This window comes from Lobosporangium transversale (assembly GCF_002105155.1).
Source record: "Lobosporangium transversale strain NRRL 3116 chromosome Unknown BCR41scaffold_41, whole genome shotgun sequence".
Classification (NCBI taxonomy): domain Eukaryota; kingdom Fungi; phylum Mortierellomycota; class Mortierellomycetes; order Mortierellales; family Mortierellaceae; genus Lobosporangium; species Lobosporangium transversale.
In genome coordinates, this window is record NW_019029019.1 from 297,120 (window position 1) to 314,768 (window position 17,649).

Below are 17,649 nucleotides of genomic sequence, written 5' to 3' on the forward strand. Positions count from 1 at the left end.
CGATCTGCCGTAATGCAGGATCGTGCACTTTGTGAAAGTATTCTGCCAGGAATTCGTCCAAGGGTCGCGTAGCGTGGGCCTGACGTTCCTGTAGTTGGGATAACCACTTGTCCACTCGTTGAAAAGAAGTGGTCTCCTGAGGCCAAGGCAACTCAAGAGAGGGCGCTTTGTACTGCTGATCTGGGTTCTTGGGATAGAGGACGTACTCGGTGAGGATGTTATCGTCGCCAGAGTTGTCCGGGGGACGGAAGAAATGAGAGCCGTCAAGGGAAGGTACAGCCGCTTTGAGGGTATCAGAGAGGACAAGTATCTTGGCCTGTGGGCGATCAATGGTGATGGGGGAAGGGGAAGAGGAGGAAGGGTTGGCCTGCGTAAGGGCAGCCACCTGCTGACGAAGAGTGTTGATTTCATGAAGGAGTGCATTATGAGTGTTGTCGGTAGAATTGTCGCTCATTGGAACGAATAGATAATAGTCTGCAACGGATGAGTTCCAGGAGCGACGAGAAGAAAGATGTAGATCAGAGTTGCAGGGCAGAGGGATCTTTTTATTTAGTTTATTTTTCTTTATTTCTCGTCGGATTTTCAATGAAGAAAGGTGACACACACATACGGACATGGTACCGTAGACAATGTTTGGTTGTTGATCAATGCTTTGTGTGACATGAACCACATGATAGACAATGTTTATATTAATTCTTTGATGAATGGTCAATTGATGGGATTAACTATTGTAGAGGGGAGGAGAATGGGTGTGGGAACATCATATAAGACCGTCCCTCGTCCCAACAATTATTATCAGATCAATATCCTCAGTAATAAAAACCGGGCTCTTGCTGATTATCCCCCGAAAAAATGCATCAAAAAGTAGAAAGGGTGATTTGGTGTGGAAAAAAGGCTTACATGTATGTACACTGCTATGTTTGCTTGTTATGCAGGTGCTGTGCTCAGAAATGTGCATTTTTTACTTCGCCATTTTTTCTTTGGACCAATATAACTAAGGATTTTCCGCTGTTACTTCCATCATCTCGCTTGCTCAGCTCTTCTGGCCTGTTCTCTGTTCTTCATACTGAATCAAGACAATCATCCTTACACTTGCATCAATTCGCATCCTTTTTCAATTGCTTCCTCCATTACTCATCGATCATCGTGACTGTTTTTTAAAAACACGCGTTTATTTTATTTGCGCCACTGAACCTGGAATTAGTTTGACATACGTTAAGGTAATGGTGATAGCAAATAGTCATTTGAGATGTGGGGCGGGTGTAGAGGCGTTGGCGGCTTGGGGGCCCATCATTCTTACATTCGATATTGCGCGCGATGTAAGCTGATCTCGGTTCTAAACACGTTTATGACCGGCGTGCTTAACCGGCGCACACTTTTTCTATGCCGACCTTGCTTAAAAGTGGTGCCCAGCTTTTATTTCGATTTATGTCACAGTATGAAAACACTCGATAATGTAATGTTATTAACCTTTTTTTTTTTTTTTTTTTTTAATGGATTAAAACCGAACAGAAAAAAAGAACCTCCGGGGTCTTGCACGTTTCGATGGATTTACTATATGACACCCAAAAGTTGCGAATTTTACTTGAGAAGGACCAGAAGATCAACTTGGGAAAAGGCAAGGTGGACACCTTTAAGAGGGATGGATATCAGTCTGTTAGTCTGTACACCAAAAGGCTTATAGAAATGTGTTCGTACGAATTTCAGATCGAAGCAGCAAAGGCACTGTTTGGGAAGCTTTCAGACGACTACAAGGAGTGCCGTCTCCAACGCTTAAAAAATAAAACCTTTAGCGATTTCGCCGATGGCGAATTAAATGAAGACGATGGCGAACTAAATAGAGGCAGTAACGATATCGACGGATCTAGCGCAGAGAAATGGGTTCTATACGGAGAACCAGAGATGTACAGCTACAACGACATTGTCGTAGCTATAGCCACTAAGAGCTTTGGCGATGAGACAGTCTCTGTGCGATACATAGGCTGCTTGGGCCGCATTTCCAGGGTCCCGCAAACCAGCTTGCGTAAATACATTTTTACATTCAACGCTCAAATATCTCCTTCCAAGGAAATTGATGTACTGATGTGGACGGTTGGAAACCTTACGTCCTACAAGCGTGTTGTGGATAGCCTTTCCAACCAGGATGCAATGAAGTCGATACCAAAACTGTTTTTGAGAGCTCCTGCGACAGATATTAACCCCCTTACGGACGGTACTACAGATATTCAAGATGGTGTGCCTGAGCGGATGAACCTAGCGCAGAAAGTGGCGATATCAAGGGCAATCCAGAAAGATGGGGATGATGTGGTGCTGGTCCAGGGCCCTCCTGGATGCGGTAAATCGACGATGATCGTTGAAATGGTGCGCTTGCTTACATCTCATGGCCGAGGTAACGCGGGAATGCAGGTTCTGGTGTGTGCACAGACGAACGTTGCTGTGGCAGACCTTGCGTATAAGTATGTTACCCATAATGAATTTAAAGGCAAGTTTGACTGCGTTATGGATATGAGACCACCCAAGATCGCCGATAGACACAAGAGAGACACTCTCGAGCCATTTACGGTTACCGCCCGATATCACCAAGTTGTCAATGCTGTGTTGCACGTCATCATACGCGACTTTGAGCACATCCCCACCACATGTCACGGGAGCACGACAAGGGAGAGAGTTATGAATATTGTGGCCAGCGATTTCAATGCGTGTGTAGAAAGTGGCTTACTCATGTTGCTGTCTGGGAGAGCCACTCTTCTTATGTCCATAAAGACTGCCGATTTGACCCGAATGAAACGCCTGATTTTAGGAATGCGTAACGAATTAGAACCTTTTTTTAAACCTGACGACCTCAGTTTGTTACTCGAACAGTGCAGTGCAGGCCAGTATACCGACACATCACGCCCCGAATCCTTTCCCATTTATGGATGGGTAAGACAAGCTCTCCTTAGCGCAGCAACTGTCATATTTTGCACAATTAATGTTGGGATATCGGTGACTTCTAAGAAATTCTTGGGCAATCTAGCGTATATTGTTGTCGACGAAGCAGCGCAGGCACTGGAGCCGGATGTGACTGCACTAATGTGTATTGATTCGTGCTTTCGACGTCTAATTTTGGTTGGAGATCCACAGCAGCTCCCAGGGTATTGTGCATCCAACCGAGGCAAGCAGCAGATGATGGACCGCAGCCTCATGGAGCGTCTTGAGGAATACCAGCTGTGCCATTTTACACTCCTTGATGTGCAGTATCGCATGCATCAAAGTATTTGTGATTTCGTGTCTCGAACCTTCTATAAGGACAGGCTGACTTCTCACGAGACAATCCACAGCAGAAGTCCCATTACAACACTATCACCGGTTATGCACGTTATGTTCCTAGGATCTCGGACGAGTCAGTCGACAATCACGACAACGAGTGTGGTGAATATCGAGGAGGCTAGGTACATTGTTGCCCATGTATTCAACGTACTGTTGCCATCCAGACAGAAGCAAACCCCTTCGGCTAAACCTGTTACTGAATCAACCCCTTATGCTACCGTGGCGAAAAACACAGAAAAAACAAAGACGCGACAGCCTATAGAGGCCGCCACTATCTCCGTCGGGATTATATGTATCTACAAGGCACAGGCCAACGTTATACGCTATCTAGTCGACAAGTTCAAGAAACTTCATAATGTATCTGGTATTGATATACTTGTTAACACTATAGATTCCTTCCAGGGGCAGGAGCGCGATGTTATCTATGTGGCACTTACAAGAACTACACAAATCAACACTTTTATGGACAATGCTAATCGCGTTAATGTCGCAATTTCGAGAGCTCGACATCATATAATTGTAGTAGGAGATGAGAAGCTCTCGCTGACAAGCGAAAAAGACGCCTCATCATCCTACTGGCATAGCCTGTGTGTTGGTAGGAGCTCGATGGTTGTCGACCCAAACTACTTGAAGGACGTGCCTCAGTATGATGGGCCAGAACACGTTACTCATACCAAGGCTGAGGAAATACCAGTAACGCCGGCTGCAATTAAGAAGCTCATAGCTAAGGGGCTGGCTGCCACAACTCCCATTTGGGCTATCCACTACGAGAGGCTCATGGTGGACTCGAAAATTCCGCAAGGAATCCATATACTCGAATATGTCGTGCAAACACTGGCCAGTGGAGACTTTGACGCGGGGAAGGGCGGTAGCACAACTAGGCCTTTATTCCGCAAACAAAAGGGGACAGCCCTGTTCTTCGTTACTACGGTGTGTGGGACAGTGTATCTTGCATGGACTGTGAAAGTGTACGGGCAGTGCCAGGCCATCGAACTCCTTGGCATCGGAGGCAAAACATTCGTCGAGAAGAGGGTCTGGCCGTTGCTCCGTCGCGACATCGAAGAGCAACCAGAATGGAAGCTCCCTGCGTCTATGAGTCTGTGGTCATCTGGAGCTAGCGTTGACCTCTCTAAGGATATGCCGGAGGATACGTCATTGCTCTATGTGCCCGCAGATATAGATGTTCCTGCCAACGATGCACTGGTGGATGTGTCAGAAAATGCACATCTTTTGATAGACCAGAGCCACATTAAAGCCATGTCATTTATGAGGTCCAGGCCCACTATGGTCCTTGGGGGCGGGGGTACTGGCAAGACGGAGTGCATGCTGGATATGATCGAGCAGCAGCTGGACACAGGTACAGGCTTTGACAACATGCAGCTTTATGTGGGAGCAACAGATTCTTTAGCCAACTGGTCCTCAATGAGGCTACTAAAACGAGAGACCATAACGGAAGAGGGCTTTAGGATGGTATCGTTCACCAGTCTTCCATCTCTACTCGCTAAGCTCTACATGTCGAATAACACCATACGCGGGAGGCTCTTTGTGGATCGTAACATCTTTAGGTCCGAATACATGGATGTCATGCCGAAAATGGTCCGCAGTATTGGCGCCGATGAGCTCTACGATGCTATTCACGCGCACATGGATATAGAGGCAGAGGGCGGTGTTAGCTCTCTTAGGCCAGAGTACAAGAAAGCGCGTAAGGTCTACGAATCGGTTAAAGCATCGCGTGGCCACATCGATGCTTACGATCTTCACACACTCGTCAAGCAAGACCCGCAGCGATTAGTGGCTATGGCATCGAAGATCGCACGCATCTACTTAGATGAGGTCCAAGATATATCATGGACAATGTGGTCCGTAATCGAGATAATGCTGTCTGCACGCACCTCGAGCGTGGTGTGTGCTGGTGATTTCACACAGCGACTTACACCAGGGATCTCGATCAATGGCATAAAGACGCTTATCTATAAGCACCTCCCCAAGAGTATGGAGATTGTTAGATATAAGATCAATTATCGATCGGACCCCAGCATTATATCGCTCGCAAACCGTATCCAATCGTACACCCACATGAGAGAACACGCAATGGAACCGTCTCCCTATACTCAGGAAACTAGCAACTCCGTGACACTGGTAGAGATACAGGACATCGAGCATGAAAATGTAGCCGATGTGTTGCGCTATATCGGAGTACCGTCCAACAACTATAGAGCTGCGATCGTCACCACGTCGTCATGGGCACACCGGCTTCGTGAGACTTTGGGTAAATCCCACAATGTCTTTAGTGCTTACGAGTGTAAGGGTCTCGAGTTCGACCTTGTTGTGTGTTGGGATCTTTTCAACCCAAGCATGGGTATAAAAGCGCCAATCCTAAAGCGTAGCATTGAGGCAGCCGCGTTGAATAAGGGCAATATTGACGAATACGAGAACTTCGAGATATACTTAAACCACCTCTACATAACCGTTACAAGGGCACGCAAGCATCTTATAATGGTCGTTCCACCGTGCGAGAGATCCAGCATTATGATCAAGGCGCTCGGGATTGACGATATCGTTTATTACAGTGAGGTTCGGGAGCGTGGGCCTCTGCCTGAAATTACCATCCCAATAGACGAGCTCAGCGCGCCTGACGACCTAAGAATGGCGATCGTGATGAGAGAGAGAGGATTGCTCCAGCAGGCCCTCAACGTCTTTGAGCAGAATGGCGACGCTGTACAAGCAGGGTTTACAAGAGCTCTAATCCACCGAAAGCAGCACAGGCTTCGTGGGGAGCATCGCGAGATCCAGCTTTGTATATCTGAGTGTTACGGCGTAATCGAGGCATTAAAACAGTCGACGGATAGCGTTCTCAAAATCGAGGATGTAAAGTTACTCCTTGCCCAGGCACTGGTCGTTGATAAGCAGTATGCTGAAGCTTGTTTGCTTTACGAAGACCTGGAGATGGAAGATGAACTGGTCGCGTGTCTAATCGAGGCAGTCGAATCAAAGTCTGGAGATGTAATGCGGATACGATACCTAATACCTGAAAAAGCTGTAGCTATCTGGGAGCATTTCAAGGACAACAATAGATACGCAAGATTCGTTGTTGCATTGATGCTTGCGTTTGAACCTCCATCTGTAGACCTAGTTCAGTCGATGATCTCGCACATTCCATCCAAGGCAGGGCTTATTATGATGCATAACTCCCTGGTAGAGGTCGATGAAAGCGTATTCCCCACATGGGACGTATTCCGAAAGAGGAAATTGTCGCAGATGGGATCCGGGTCGGAAGAGTCGGAACTGACATTCTTAGAATGGAGCTTATTGCGACGTCTCGATGGTCAACACTCCAACGAAGACTTGGTTTACATTATTTCTACTGGTTGCTTGCCAAAATTCCAGTCGTCAATGGCTTGTCTGTTCGTTGGGCCTAGAAACAGCAAGACTACAGAACTCCTGTCGCTCCATATCCAATCGGGTGCTATGCTAAAGGCGTATCGCTCGCTGGAAATGCCTTTGAAGCATGTTGCAACGAAGATGCGAGAACTCTCGTGCCCTCTGACAGATTTTATGGCACTCCATTCCCAAATACCGAGTGAAGAAGAGTCAAGGGTGCACCTGCTTGCCGAGGCGTACAAGACGCATATGCTCAAGATGAGAGGTAGCGAGCATCAACTCACGCTCTTTAGATGGTGCGCTAAGATGAGTGGAGGTATGAACATTATCGAGATGATCTGCACCATGCTTAAGGAGGACAAACAGATGCTGCTCGGCATCTACAGTCCAGATAACACTGTAAACGCAACACAGAGAGCGTTGCTTCGTGTATTAAGCGAGAGGTATTTATAGGTACGCTAGCTTAGGCCTATCCGATTGCAGACCCATCGAGCATTAAATATTATACGTAGGTGATCCAAACCCATTAAAATAAAATACTCCAATTTCTCTTCTCCCTAGATTGGTATGAAATGTGACCCTGTGTTAGTTTCAGGTTCTATTTTTCCATTATCCATCGAGCCAGGACCATATATGTGTTATCTTCTTTTATTGCCTAATTTAGCGAACTTTTCAGAAAACTACCCTTAAATAAAAGAAATAAACTATATAAATCTGCTCTGCTACCAAGTTGGATCTGCATCTTCTTGATAGTGAGCCAGGAAAAAATAGTAAAACTAAAGACAAAAGGGTGAGTATAGGGTGGGACATATATGGTCCTGGGATAATAAGCTTAAGTCGTCATGTTATTCGACTTGGCCAGCTAATATGCCGAACATATGCTATCTGCCTGAGATTTGTAGAGCCCTGTTACGTTGTCTAAGGTCATATGCGTGGGATTTTTTGTTGACCCGACACACCATTGCTATTTACTCGGTGTCTCGTGCGCAGTGGCAGCCAAAATAACGATATCAATCTCTTCTTCTCTCTTATATTTTCTCTCTTCTCTTCTTCTCTCTTCTCTCTTCTATTAAAATATTACAAAAAATTACGTGACAGCCAAAAAAGGTGACTATAAAAAGGCGAAGTGACTGGCGGGATACGATGATACAAAAAAAAAAAAAAAAAAAAAAGAACGCGTAACATGAAGCTTCGATAATTAGCTTCCTCAATTTACTAAGCTTTCATTTTATCATTTCTTGAAATGGCTGCCATACGCTTTGCATCCTCCACAAGCTTTAAACGTTCCACAACCTTACCTACAGTGGATTCCAATATTGTCCAAATGTTTTATTCTTTCAAAGGGAAACTATAAGTGTTCAACAGTGAGCAGCGCTTGTGCCCTTGGATTCTAAATGGGAACAGTCCCAAAAAATATTGACAGAGTTCAAAGCGTGTGGTTCGAGAACCTCAAATGAATCATCAAGACCTTCACGAAGAAATCATTAAGGGAGGCTCAAAAATTGATTTAAAAAATACCCTGGCCCCCATGAATTATAAGTTTACTTTGAGCAAATATAAAGGACCTATTCACGTCCCAGAAATTAGGAGGCGAACTCCATGCCAATCCAGCTGTCATCTATACGAAAAAGCTTATGAGAGGCGCGGAAGACTTTACTCCAACAGACGTGTTCAAATACAAAAGGATTGTCGTCCCAAAAGAGAAGGTATATCTCGGCGGCAGTTTCATTTTGGGTGGAGGTACATAACATACATGTACAGGTCCTTGAGATACTACGATAAGACTAAGGAATCTTTATATACTCACAAATTTGGTTGCCGTTTCATGAAGCGCGAAGTATTAGAATATGACGACATTTTATTTTATGTATTTTTATTTCCAATGCATCTTATCCTGATGGGTGCGGCTCCTACACTATGGCTAGCTCGATGTAATAACAGTTCCTGCTGAGAAGAAAGAACGAAAACATAAAAAGGCAACTATCTGTGTGGATCAATAATGGATGGAGGATGGAGGAAGAAAGTAGTCTGTGTAAGTCTTTGAGGAAAGGGATGTGCCAGAAGCTAGCACAATAATATTTGTAGGGTTTTGACAACGTCAACACCATTTACAGTGGACATTGGTGTTAAAGAACACATGTTTAGTGCTATTTTACTATACCAACCCCTGCTTGTGTAGAGGATGTGTTTGCCAAGTAATCAAAAAATAAGCGGAGCGATGTTTGGTTGCTTTGAGGCATAAACCAAACAATAGATACTGTCATATTTATCCTTCGATCTTTATCCACTGCTGGGATAAACTATTGTAGAGGGAGAATGGGTACAGAACATCATGTAAGACCGTTCCTTGTCCAAATAATCATCGGATCAATCTCCTTGGTGATGAAAGAGGGCTCTTGCTGATTATCCCCCGAAAGGAAAAAAAAACATCAAGAAGTAGAAAGGATTTCCACAAACAGATTTGATATGGAAAAAATGCTAACGTGTACATTCCTGCGTTTGCTTGTATTCAGGTGCTATACTTTGAAATGTGCTATTTTTTTCTTTGAGCCAAGGATATATTGATATATTCTATTATATCTTTGATGTCTCTATCGCCTCGCTCACTCAGCTTTTCTGTCTTTTTCTCTGTACTTCATACGGAATCAGGACAATCATCCCTACACTTGCATCGATTCACATTCTTTTTTCAATTGCTTCCTCCATTACTTCTTTGAACCATCAGTCATTGTGACTGTTTTTGAAGACGCGTTTATTTTATTTGCGCCACTGAACTTGGAATTAGTTTGACATACGTTAAGGTAATGGTGATAGCAGATAGTCATTTGAGGAGAGAGGCGAGTGTAGAGGTGTTGGCGGCTTGGAGCTCTCCGCTCTTACATTTGATACTGTGTACAATTTAAGCTAACCTGGGTTCTAAACACATTTAAGACCGGGCACTTAACTGGCGTGCACTTTCTCTATACCGACCTTGTTGTAAAAGCGGTGCTCAGCTTTTATTTCGATTTATGGTGCGGAGTATGAAAATACTCGATGGTGTTCTGCTGCTAACCATTTCTATCCTTTCTTTCTTTTTTTTAGATGATCAAAACCGAACAGAAAAAGGAGTCTTCCGAGGTCTTGCGCGTTTCGATGAAGTTACTGTACGACACCCGGGAGTTGCGAACTAAATTTGAGGAGGATGAAAAAATCAAATGGAGGGAAGACAGAGCGGACACGTTTAAGGAGGATGGATATGACTCTGTTAGTATATACACCAAAAGGCTAATAGACATGTATGAATACGAATTTCAGATCAAAGCAGCTAGGGCGCTGTTTGGCAAGACTCCAGATGACCGTAAGCCCTGTAACCTCAGACGCGTAAATAATAACGCCTTTCGAGATTCCGCTGATGCTGAACTAAATGGAGATGACGACGAATTAAATGAAGATGAAGGCGAATTAAAGGGAGACGATGGCGAATTAAATGGAGGCAGTGGTGGTACTGGCAGACTCAGCACAGAGGACTGGGTCCTTATCGGAGAGCCGGAAATGTACAATTACAACGACGTAGTCGTAGCTGTTATTACTAAGAGCTTTGGCGATGAAACAGGCTCCAAGAGATACATCGGCTTCTTGAGCCACATTGCCAGGATCCCGCAAAGCAGCTTGTGGCAATACATTTTTACATTCAACGCACAAATATCTTCTTTACGAAACATTAAGGTACTGATGTGGGCGATTGATAATCTTAAGTCCTATAAGCGTGTTGTGAGGAGCCTTTCCGATGAGGTTGCGATGAAGTCAATACCAGAACTGTTCTTGAAAGGCCCTGTGACAGACACTAGACCTTTTACGGACAATACTGTAGACATTCAAGATGATGTACTCGAGTCGATGAACCAATCGCAAAAGGTTGCGATATCAAGAGCAACTCAGGAAGATGGGGACAAGGTGGTGCTGATTCAGGGCCCTCCTGGATGTGGCAAATCGACAGTAATCGCTGAAATTGTGCGTTTACTTATCTCCCATGGCCAAGATAACGCGAGACCGCAGGTCCTGGCGTGTGCACAGTCGAATGTTGCTATAGCGGACCTTGCGTATAAGTACGTTACCACCAAAAAGCCTAAAAACAAGTTTGAGTGTATCATGGTTATGAGGCCACCCAAGATTACTGATAGCCGCAAGAGAGCTGTGCTTGAACCATTTACAATTACCACCCGATATCACCAATTTGTCAATGCTGTGTTGCACACCATCATACGCGCTTTTGAGCGTACCCCCACCGCGTGTCACGGGAGCACGACAAGAAATGAAGTTAAGAGTATTGTGGCCGCCGATTTCAATGCGTGTGTGGAGAGTGGTTTAATCGAGCTACTGTCTCAGGAAGCCTGCGCCCTCCTTATGTTTACGGAGGGTGCGATCAGCGAATATGAGCTGCCATCTACCGATTTGACCCAGGTGAAGTCCCTTGTTTTAGGAATGCGCAACGAACTTAAGCTCTTTTTTGAACCCGTCGACCTCAAGTCGTTGCTCGAACTTTGCAGTGTTAGTCAGCATACCGGCACATCGCCACTCTCTAAACCCATATCTATTTATGGGTGGGTTAAGCGAGCTCTCCTCGGCGCAGCGTCTGTTGTATTTTGCACGATTAATATTGGGATATCGTTGACTTATAATAAACGCCTGGAAAGATTAGAGTATATCGTTGTCGATGAGGCAGGACAGGCACTAGAGCCAGATGTGGCTGCACTAATGCGCGTTGGTTCGTGCTTTCGCCGCCTAATTTTGGTTGGAGACCCAAAACAGCTCCCAGGATATTGCGCATCCAACCGAGGCAAGCGCGAGATGATGGACCGCAGCCTCATGGAGCGTCTCCAGACATACCGACTGTGCCATTTTACACTTCTCAACGTACAATACCGCATGCATCAAGACATCTGTGCTTTCATATCTCAAGCCTTCTACGATGACGAGCTGACCTCGGACGAATCAATCCACAGCAGGAGCCCCGTTACAACACTACCAGCAATTATGTCCGTTATGTTTCTGGGATCCCGGACGTGCCAATCAAAAATCACGAAAACGAGTGTGGTGAATATCGACGAGGCTAGGTACATTGTTGCCCATGTATTCAACGTGCTGCTGTTGAACAGAAAGAAGTCAACCCCTTCGTGCAATCCTGTTTCTGAATCAGTACCCTATGCTGAAATGGCGAAAAGCCCACAAAAGGCAAGGGTGCGGCAACCTGCAGTAGCCGCCACGATATCCATTGGAATTATATGTATCTACAAGGCACAAGCCAGCGTTATACGTTATCTAATCGACAAGATGCTACCCCAAAAAAGATCTGGATTCAATATAGTCGTTAGCACCATAGATTCATTCCAGGGACAGGAGTGCGACGTTATCTATGTGGCGCTTACAAGAACTACACAAATTAACGATTTTATGTGCGATCCTAACCGTATTAACGTCGCAATTTCGAGAGCTCGACATCACTTTATTGTAGTGAGGGATGTAAATCTTTCACTGACAGGCAAACAGGACGCCTCACTATCCTACTGGCACAGCCTGTGTGTGGACAGGGAACCCGTGATTATCGATCCGGACTACATGAGGAGCGTACCGCTGTACGATGGGCCGGAACGCGTAACTGGTACCAAGGCTAAGGAAATACCAGCAACACCGTCCACAATTTTAAAGCTCATAGCTAAGGGCCTGGTTACCACAACCCCCGTTTGGACCATCCGTTACGAGAGACTCATGATAGGCCCGAAAATCCCACAAGGGATCCATATGCTCGAATATGTTGTGCAAGCGCTGGCCAGTGGAGACTTTGACGCGGGAGATGGCGGTAGAACAACTAGACCTTTATTCCGCAAACAAAAAGGAGCATCTCTGTTCTTCATTACCTCGGTGTGTGATACAGTGTGCCTTGCGTGGACCGTGGTGGTGCGCGGACACCGCCAGGCCATTGAACTACTTGGCATTGGAGACAAAACATTCGTCGAGAAAATGGTCTGGCCGCTGCTCCGTCGCGACATCGAAGAGCAACCAGAATGGAAGCTCTCTGCGTCTATGAGTCTGTGGTCGTCTGGTATAAGCGTAGACCTCTCCAAGGATATGTCAAAAAGTACCTCGTTGCTCTATGTGCCCGCAGATGTAGATGTCCCTGCCGCTGATGTATTGGCGGATGTACCAGAAAATGTACATCTTTTGAACGATCACAACCACATTGAAGCTATGCCCTTTATGAGATCTAGACCCACTATGATCCTTGGAGGTGGGGGTACTGGCAAGACGGAGTGTATGCTGGATATGATTGAGCAGCAACTGGGTATGGATGCAGACTATGACAACATGCAGCTCTATTTAGGAGCAACAGATTCGTTAGCCAACTGGTCATCGATGAGACTGTTAAAACGGGAGAGCATAACGGAAGAGAGCTTTAGGTTGGTATCGTTCACCAGTCTTCCATCTCTACTTGCAAAGCTCTACATGTCGAATAGCGCCATACGCGGAAAGCTCTTTGTGGACCGGTACATCTTTAGGTCCGAATACATGGATGCCATGCCTGCAATGGTCCGCAGCATTGGCGCCGATGAGCTCTACGATGCCATCCACGCGCGCATCGATATAGAGGCACAAAACAGAACTAGGTTCCTTAGGTCAGAGCACAAGACAGCGCACAAGGTGTACAAATCGATCAAAGCATTGCATGGCCATATCGATGCTTACGATCTTCACGCACTCGTCAAACGAGACCCGCAACGATTAGTGGCTATGGCGTCGAAGATAGCACGCATCTACTTAGATGAGGTCCAAGATATATCATGGACAATGTGGTCCGTAATCGAGATAATGCTGTCTGCACGCACCTCGAGCGTGGTGTGTGCTGGTGATTTCACACAGCGACTTACACCAGGGATCTCGATCAATGGCATAAAGACGCTTATCTATAAGCACCTCCCCAAGAGTATGGAGATTGTTAGATATAAGATCAATTATCGATCGGACCCCAGCATTATATCGCTCGCAAACCGTATCCAATCGTACACCCACATGAGAGAACACGCAATGGAACCGTCTCCCTATACTCAGGAAACTAGCAACTCCGTGACACTGGTAGAGATACAGGACATCGAGCATGAAAATGTAGCCGATGTGTTGCGCTATATCGGAGTACCATCCAACAACTACAGAGCTGCGATCGTCACATCGTCGTCATGGGCACACCGGCTTCGTGAGTCTTTGGGTAAATCTCACAATGTCTTTAGTGCTTACGAGTGTAAGGGTCTCGAGTTCGACCTTGTTGTGTGTTGGGATCTCTTCAACCCAAGCATGGGTGTAAAAACATCGACTCTAAGGCATAACATGGGAGCTGCCACCTTAGATAAGGGTAATATTGAGGAAGACGAGAACTTTGAGATATACTTAAACCATCTCTACGTAACCGTTACAAGGGCACGCAAGCATCTTATAATGGTCGTTCCACCGTGCGAGAGATCCAGCATTATCATCAAGGCGCTCGGAATAAGCGATATCATTCATTACAATGAGCTTCAGGAGTGTGGACCTCTGCCTGAAATCACCCTTCTAGTTGACGAGCTCAGTGTGTCTGACGAACTAAGAATGGCGATCGTGATGAGAGAGAGGGGATTGCTCCATCAGGCCCTCAACGTCTTTGAACAGTACGGCGACGCTGCACAAGCAGGGTTTACAAGAGCTCTAATTCACCGAAAAGAGCACAGGCTTCGCGGGGAAGATCACGAGATCCAGCTTTGTATTGCTGAGTGTTACGGAGTGATCGAGGAATTGCACCAGTCGACAGAGAGTGTTCTCAAAATCGAGGATGTAAAGCTATTCCTTGCCCAGGCACTGGTCGCTGATAAGCAGTATGCTGAAGCTTGTTTGCTTTACGAAGACCTGGAGATGGAAGATGAACTGGTCGCGTGTCTAATCGAGGCAGTCGAATCAAAGTCTGGAGATGTAATGCGGATACGATACCTAATACCCGAAAAAGCTGTAGCTATATGGGAGCATTTCAAGGACAACAATAGATACGCAAGATTCGTTGTTGCATTGATGCTTGCGTTTGAACCTCCATCTGTAGACCTAGTTCAGTCGATGATCTCGCACATTCCATCCAAGGCAGGGCTTATTATGATGCATAACTCTCTGGTAGAGGCCAATAAAAGTGTATCTCCCATATGGGAAGTATTCCGAAGAAGAAAGTCGCTGCAGATTGGGCCCGGGTCAGGAAAGTTGGGGGAACTGACATTTTTAGAATGGAGTTCATTGCGACGCCTTGATGGCCGGCACGCTAACAAAGACTTGGGTTACATTATGTCTGCTCATTGCTTGCCAAAATATCAGTCGTCAATGGCATGTCTGTTTGTTGGGCCTAGAAACAGCAAGACCACCGACATCTTGTCACTCCATATCCAATCGGGTGCTATACTAAAGGCGTGTCGATCGCTGGAAGTGCCTTTGAAGCATGTGGCAATGAAGATGACTGAACTCTCGTGCTCCCTTTCAGATTTTATGGCACTCCATTCCCAAATACCGAGTGAAGAAGAGTCAAGGATGCACCTGCTTGCCGAGGCGTACAAGATGCATAAGCTGGAGATGAGGGGTAGCGAGCATCAGCTCGCACTCTTTAGATGGTGTGATAAGATGAGCCGGGGTGCGGACATTATCGGGATTATCTGTACCATGCTTAGGGAGGATAAACAGATGCTGCTCGGCAGCTACAGACCAGGTAACACTGCAAACGCAACACAGAAAGCACTGCTTCGTGTGTTAAGCGAGAGGCGCTAGCTTAGGCAGATCCACAAGCATAAATATCACAAGTGATCCACATCCTCTTAGAATAAAATATTTTGATTCCTTTTCCCCATGGTTTGGTACAAATGTAACATTGTGAAGGTTTCGAGTTTTTATCTCAAGTTTCTTTTTTTTTTTTTCAACATGCTGGAGATGTGCTATCTGCTAGAGATTTGGCTATTTTGAGGTGTAGAATTCTGTTATGTTGCCTTAGAGTATATGCATAGGTTTATTTGTTTGGCCGACACACCATTTGCTATTTGCTCTGTGGTTCGTGCGCAGCGGTAGCCGAAATGGCGGTATCATCCATTTTTGTTAAAGTTGTAGGGGCTATAAAAGGCTTCAGATCCAGCTGCATAGCTACAAAGTCGTAGCACGAGTCTAACTATAGGCCTGATAATTTTATTTTTTGCACTTTTATCCTTCCCTTACAAAAATATAATCGCCAAAGATGATTTTATTGAAATATGTGCGCAACAGTGTGCAGATACTACTGCCGTCTAATTATTTTCTGTGTCATTTTCTACAGTCCTTTTTTTTTTTTTTTTTTTTTTTTTTGATCAAAAAATAACGATCAGAGCTCAATGGCGGGCTTCCTCAGCCCTTAAATCACCGTGTAACCAGGCCTCAACGGTGAATTCCTTTAGTATTTGACACATGATGTAATCGGTTGGTTCCCCAAAAAGCTGTTCTAGGCCTCAAACGTATACTCTCCGGAAATAACCAGATCTTAATGGTAGGTTGTTTAAATCATTACTACACGGTATGATTGATGAACTCCTTCGAATAGTATTCGCGAGCCTACTCTGCCTGTGCACTTAAAAAAAAAAAAAAAAAAAAAAAAAAAAGAAAAGATATGAGTGTGTTCTAAGAAATGAATATAAGGAATTCGGAGGAGTATGGCTTTCAACTCACCCTTTCGTACACGCATTGTCATACATAACTCAGTCTTATAGCTTTCTTATCACATAAGGCCATTGCCATGAAAGACCGACCTTTTGACAAAAAGTTGAGTTCTGAGGGAGGCCCTCTCCATACTTCCTGCCCTCTCCCTACCTGCCCATCTCCGGCTATGAGAGCGGAAAAAGTAGGTATTTGAGATATTCACTCTGCCTTCGTAAAGGAAGTCAATCAAGGAAAGGATGAAGTTGTTCTGCCATTCCATACTGCCCCCGGGCGACAGAAACAAGAAGATAACAGTCTTTTCTACGGCTATTTGCTTCTCTTTCAGCTATTTTTGAGTATTCTTCGTCCCCCACCTTCGCTGTTTTTCGAAGCCATCTGTTCTGCACTTAGGCGCGCATACTGTCAAATCACTTGAGTTGACTTTAGCGTTTGTCTTTTATTAATGAATAGGATCTACGAGGATGCATATTTGATGGTAATCTTCGCTTGCTGATTAATAGGCACTGGGACTCTTTTTCTTAAGGCCTTGCATTGATTTATGACGAGAAAATCTATCCCTTACTAATTGAATCCTTAAAAATAGGTGTATGAATGAAGCCTGTTATCCATCTGGTTTCGAATAGAAGGATGCGTTGAATGTTTTCTTCTAGTAGAATACTATGTCTTTGAATAGGACTGACGTGCTTAAGGATCAGTGGATCAATGCAATATTTGTATAGGACTTTACCACTTAGCTCGTATTGTTGTGTGTACATTTATTGCTTGCAAAGATTCAATCTGAGGTGAGTGCCTTTAAGTGTCGGCACCCGACAAGGTGAATAAACTTCACGAGACAAAGCACTAAACTGATGTGATTGTGAACGAAGCCACAGATAGCCCGTCTAGTTATATTTTATTTTTATTTTCGACACATCTCATCCTGAAGAATGCGGCTTCTGCATTATCATCAACTCGATGCAATAGCAGCTATCCTGTTGAGAAGAAAGAAGACGTAAAAAAGACAGCTATCTATGTAGACCGACAACGAATGGAGGATAGAAGTAGATAGAAGATTGCAAAAGTCTTTGATGAGAAAAGATGTGCCAGGAAATAACACAATAATATTCTGTAGAGCTTCAACAACATCAACTAGCACTCACGATATAACCAAAGCCAGAAGTGATATTTAAAGTACACATGTTTAATGCTATTTACTTTACCAACTCCTTGTATAGAGGATGAACCAACCAAAAAATAAGCGGGGTA

At 45.0% G+C, this 17,649-nt stretch overlaps 2 protein-coding genes across 2 annotated transcripts; both read left to right on the top strand.

Annotated features, from left to right (window-relative positions):
* The first annotated feature begins 4,047 nt into the window (after positions 1-4,047).
* Positions 4,048-7,233, top strand: BCR41DRAFT_160182 (P-loop containing nucleoside triphosphate hydrolase protein). The gene has a single exon (XM_022019650.1). The coding sequence runs from the start codon at positions 4,087-4,089 to the stop codon at positions 7,141-7,143; it is 3,057 nt and encodes a 1,018-aa protein (XP_021878047.1). The 5' UTR covers positions 4,048-4,086; the 3' UTR covers positions 7,144-7,233.
* Positions 7,234-9,006: 1,773 nt separating this feature from the next.
* Positions 9,007-15,492, top strand: BCR41DRAFT_388899 (P-loop containing nucleoside triphosphate hydrolase protein; the record flags this gene model as incomplete). Its single annotated transcript, XM_022028057.1, has 2 exons — positions 9,007-9,024; positions 9,772-15,492. 2 exons carry the CDS (start codon positions 9,007-9,009, stop codon positions 15,490-15,492), a joined length of 5,739 nt encoding a protein of 1,912 aa, XP_021878048.1.
* Positions 15,493-17,649: the final 2,157 nt, after the last annotated feature.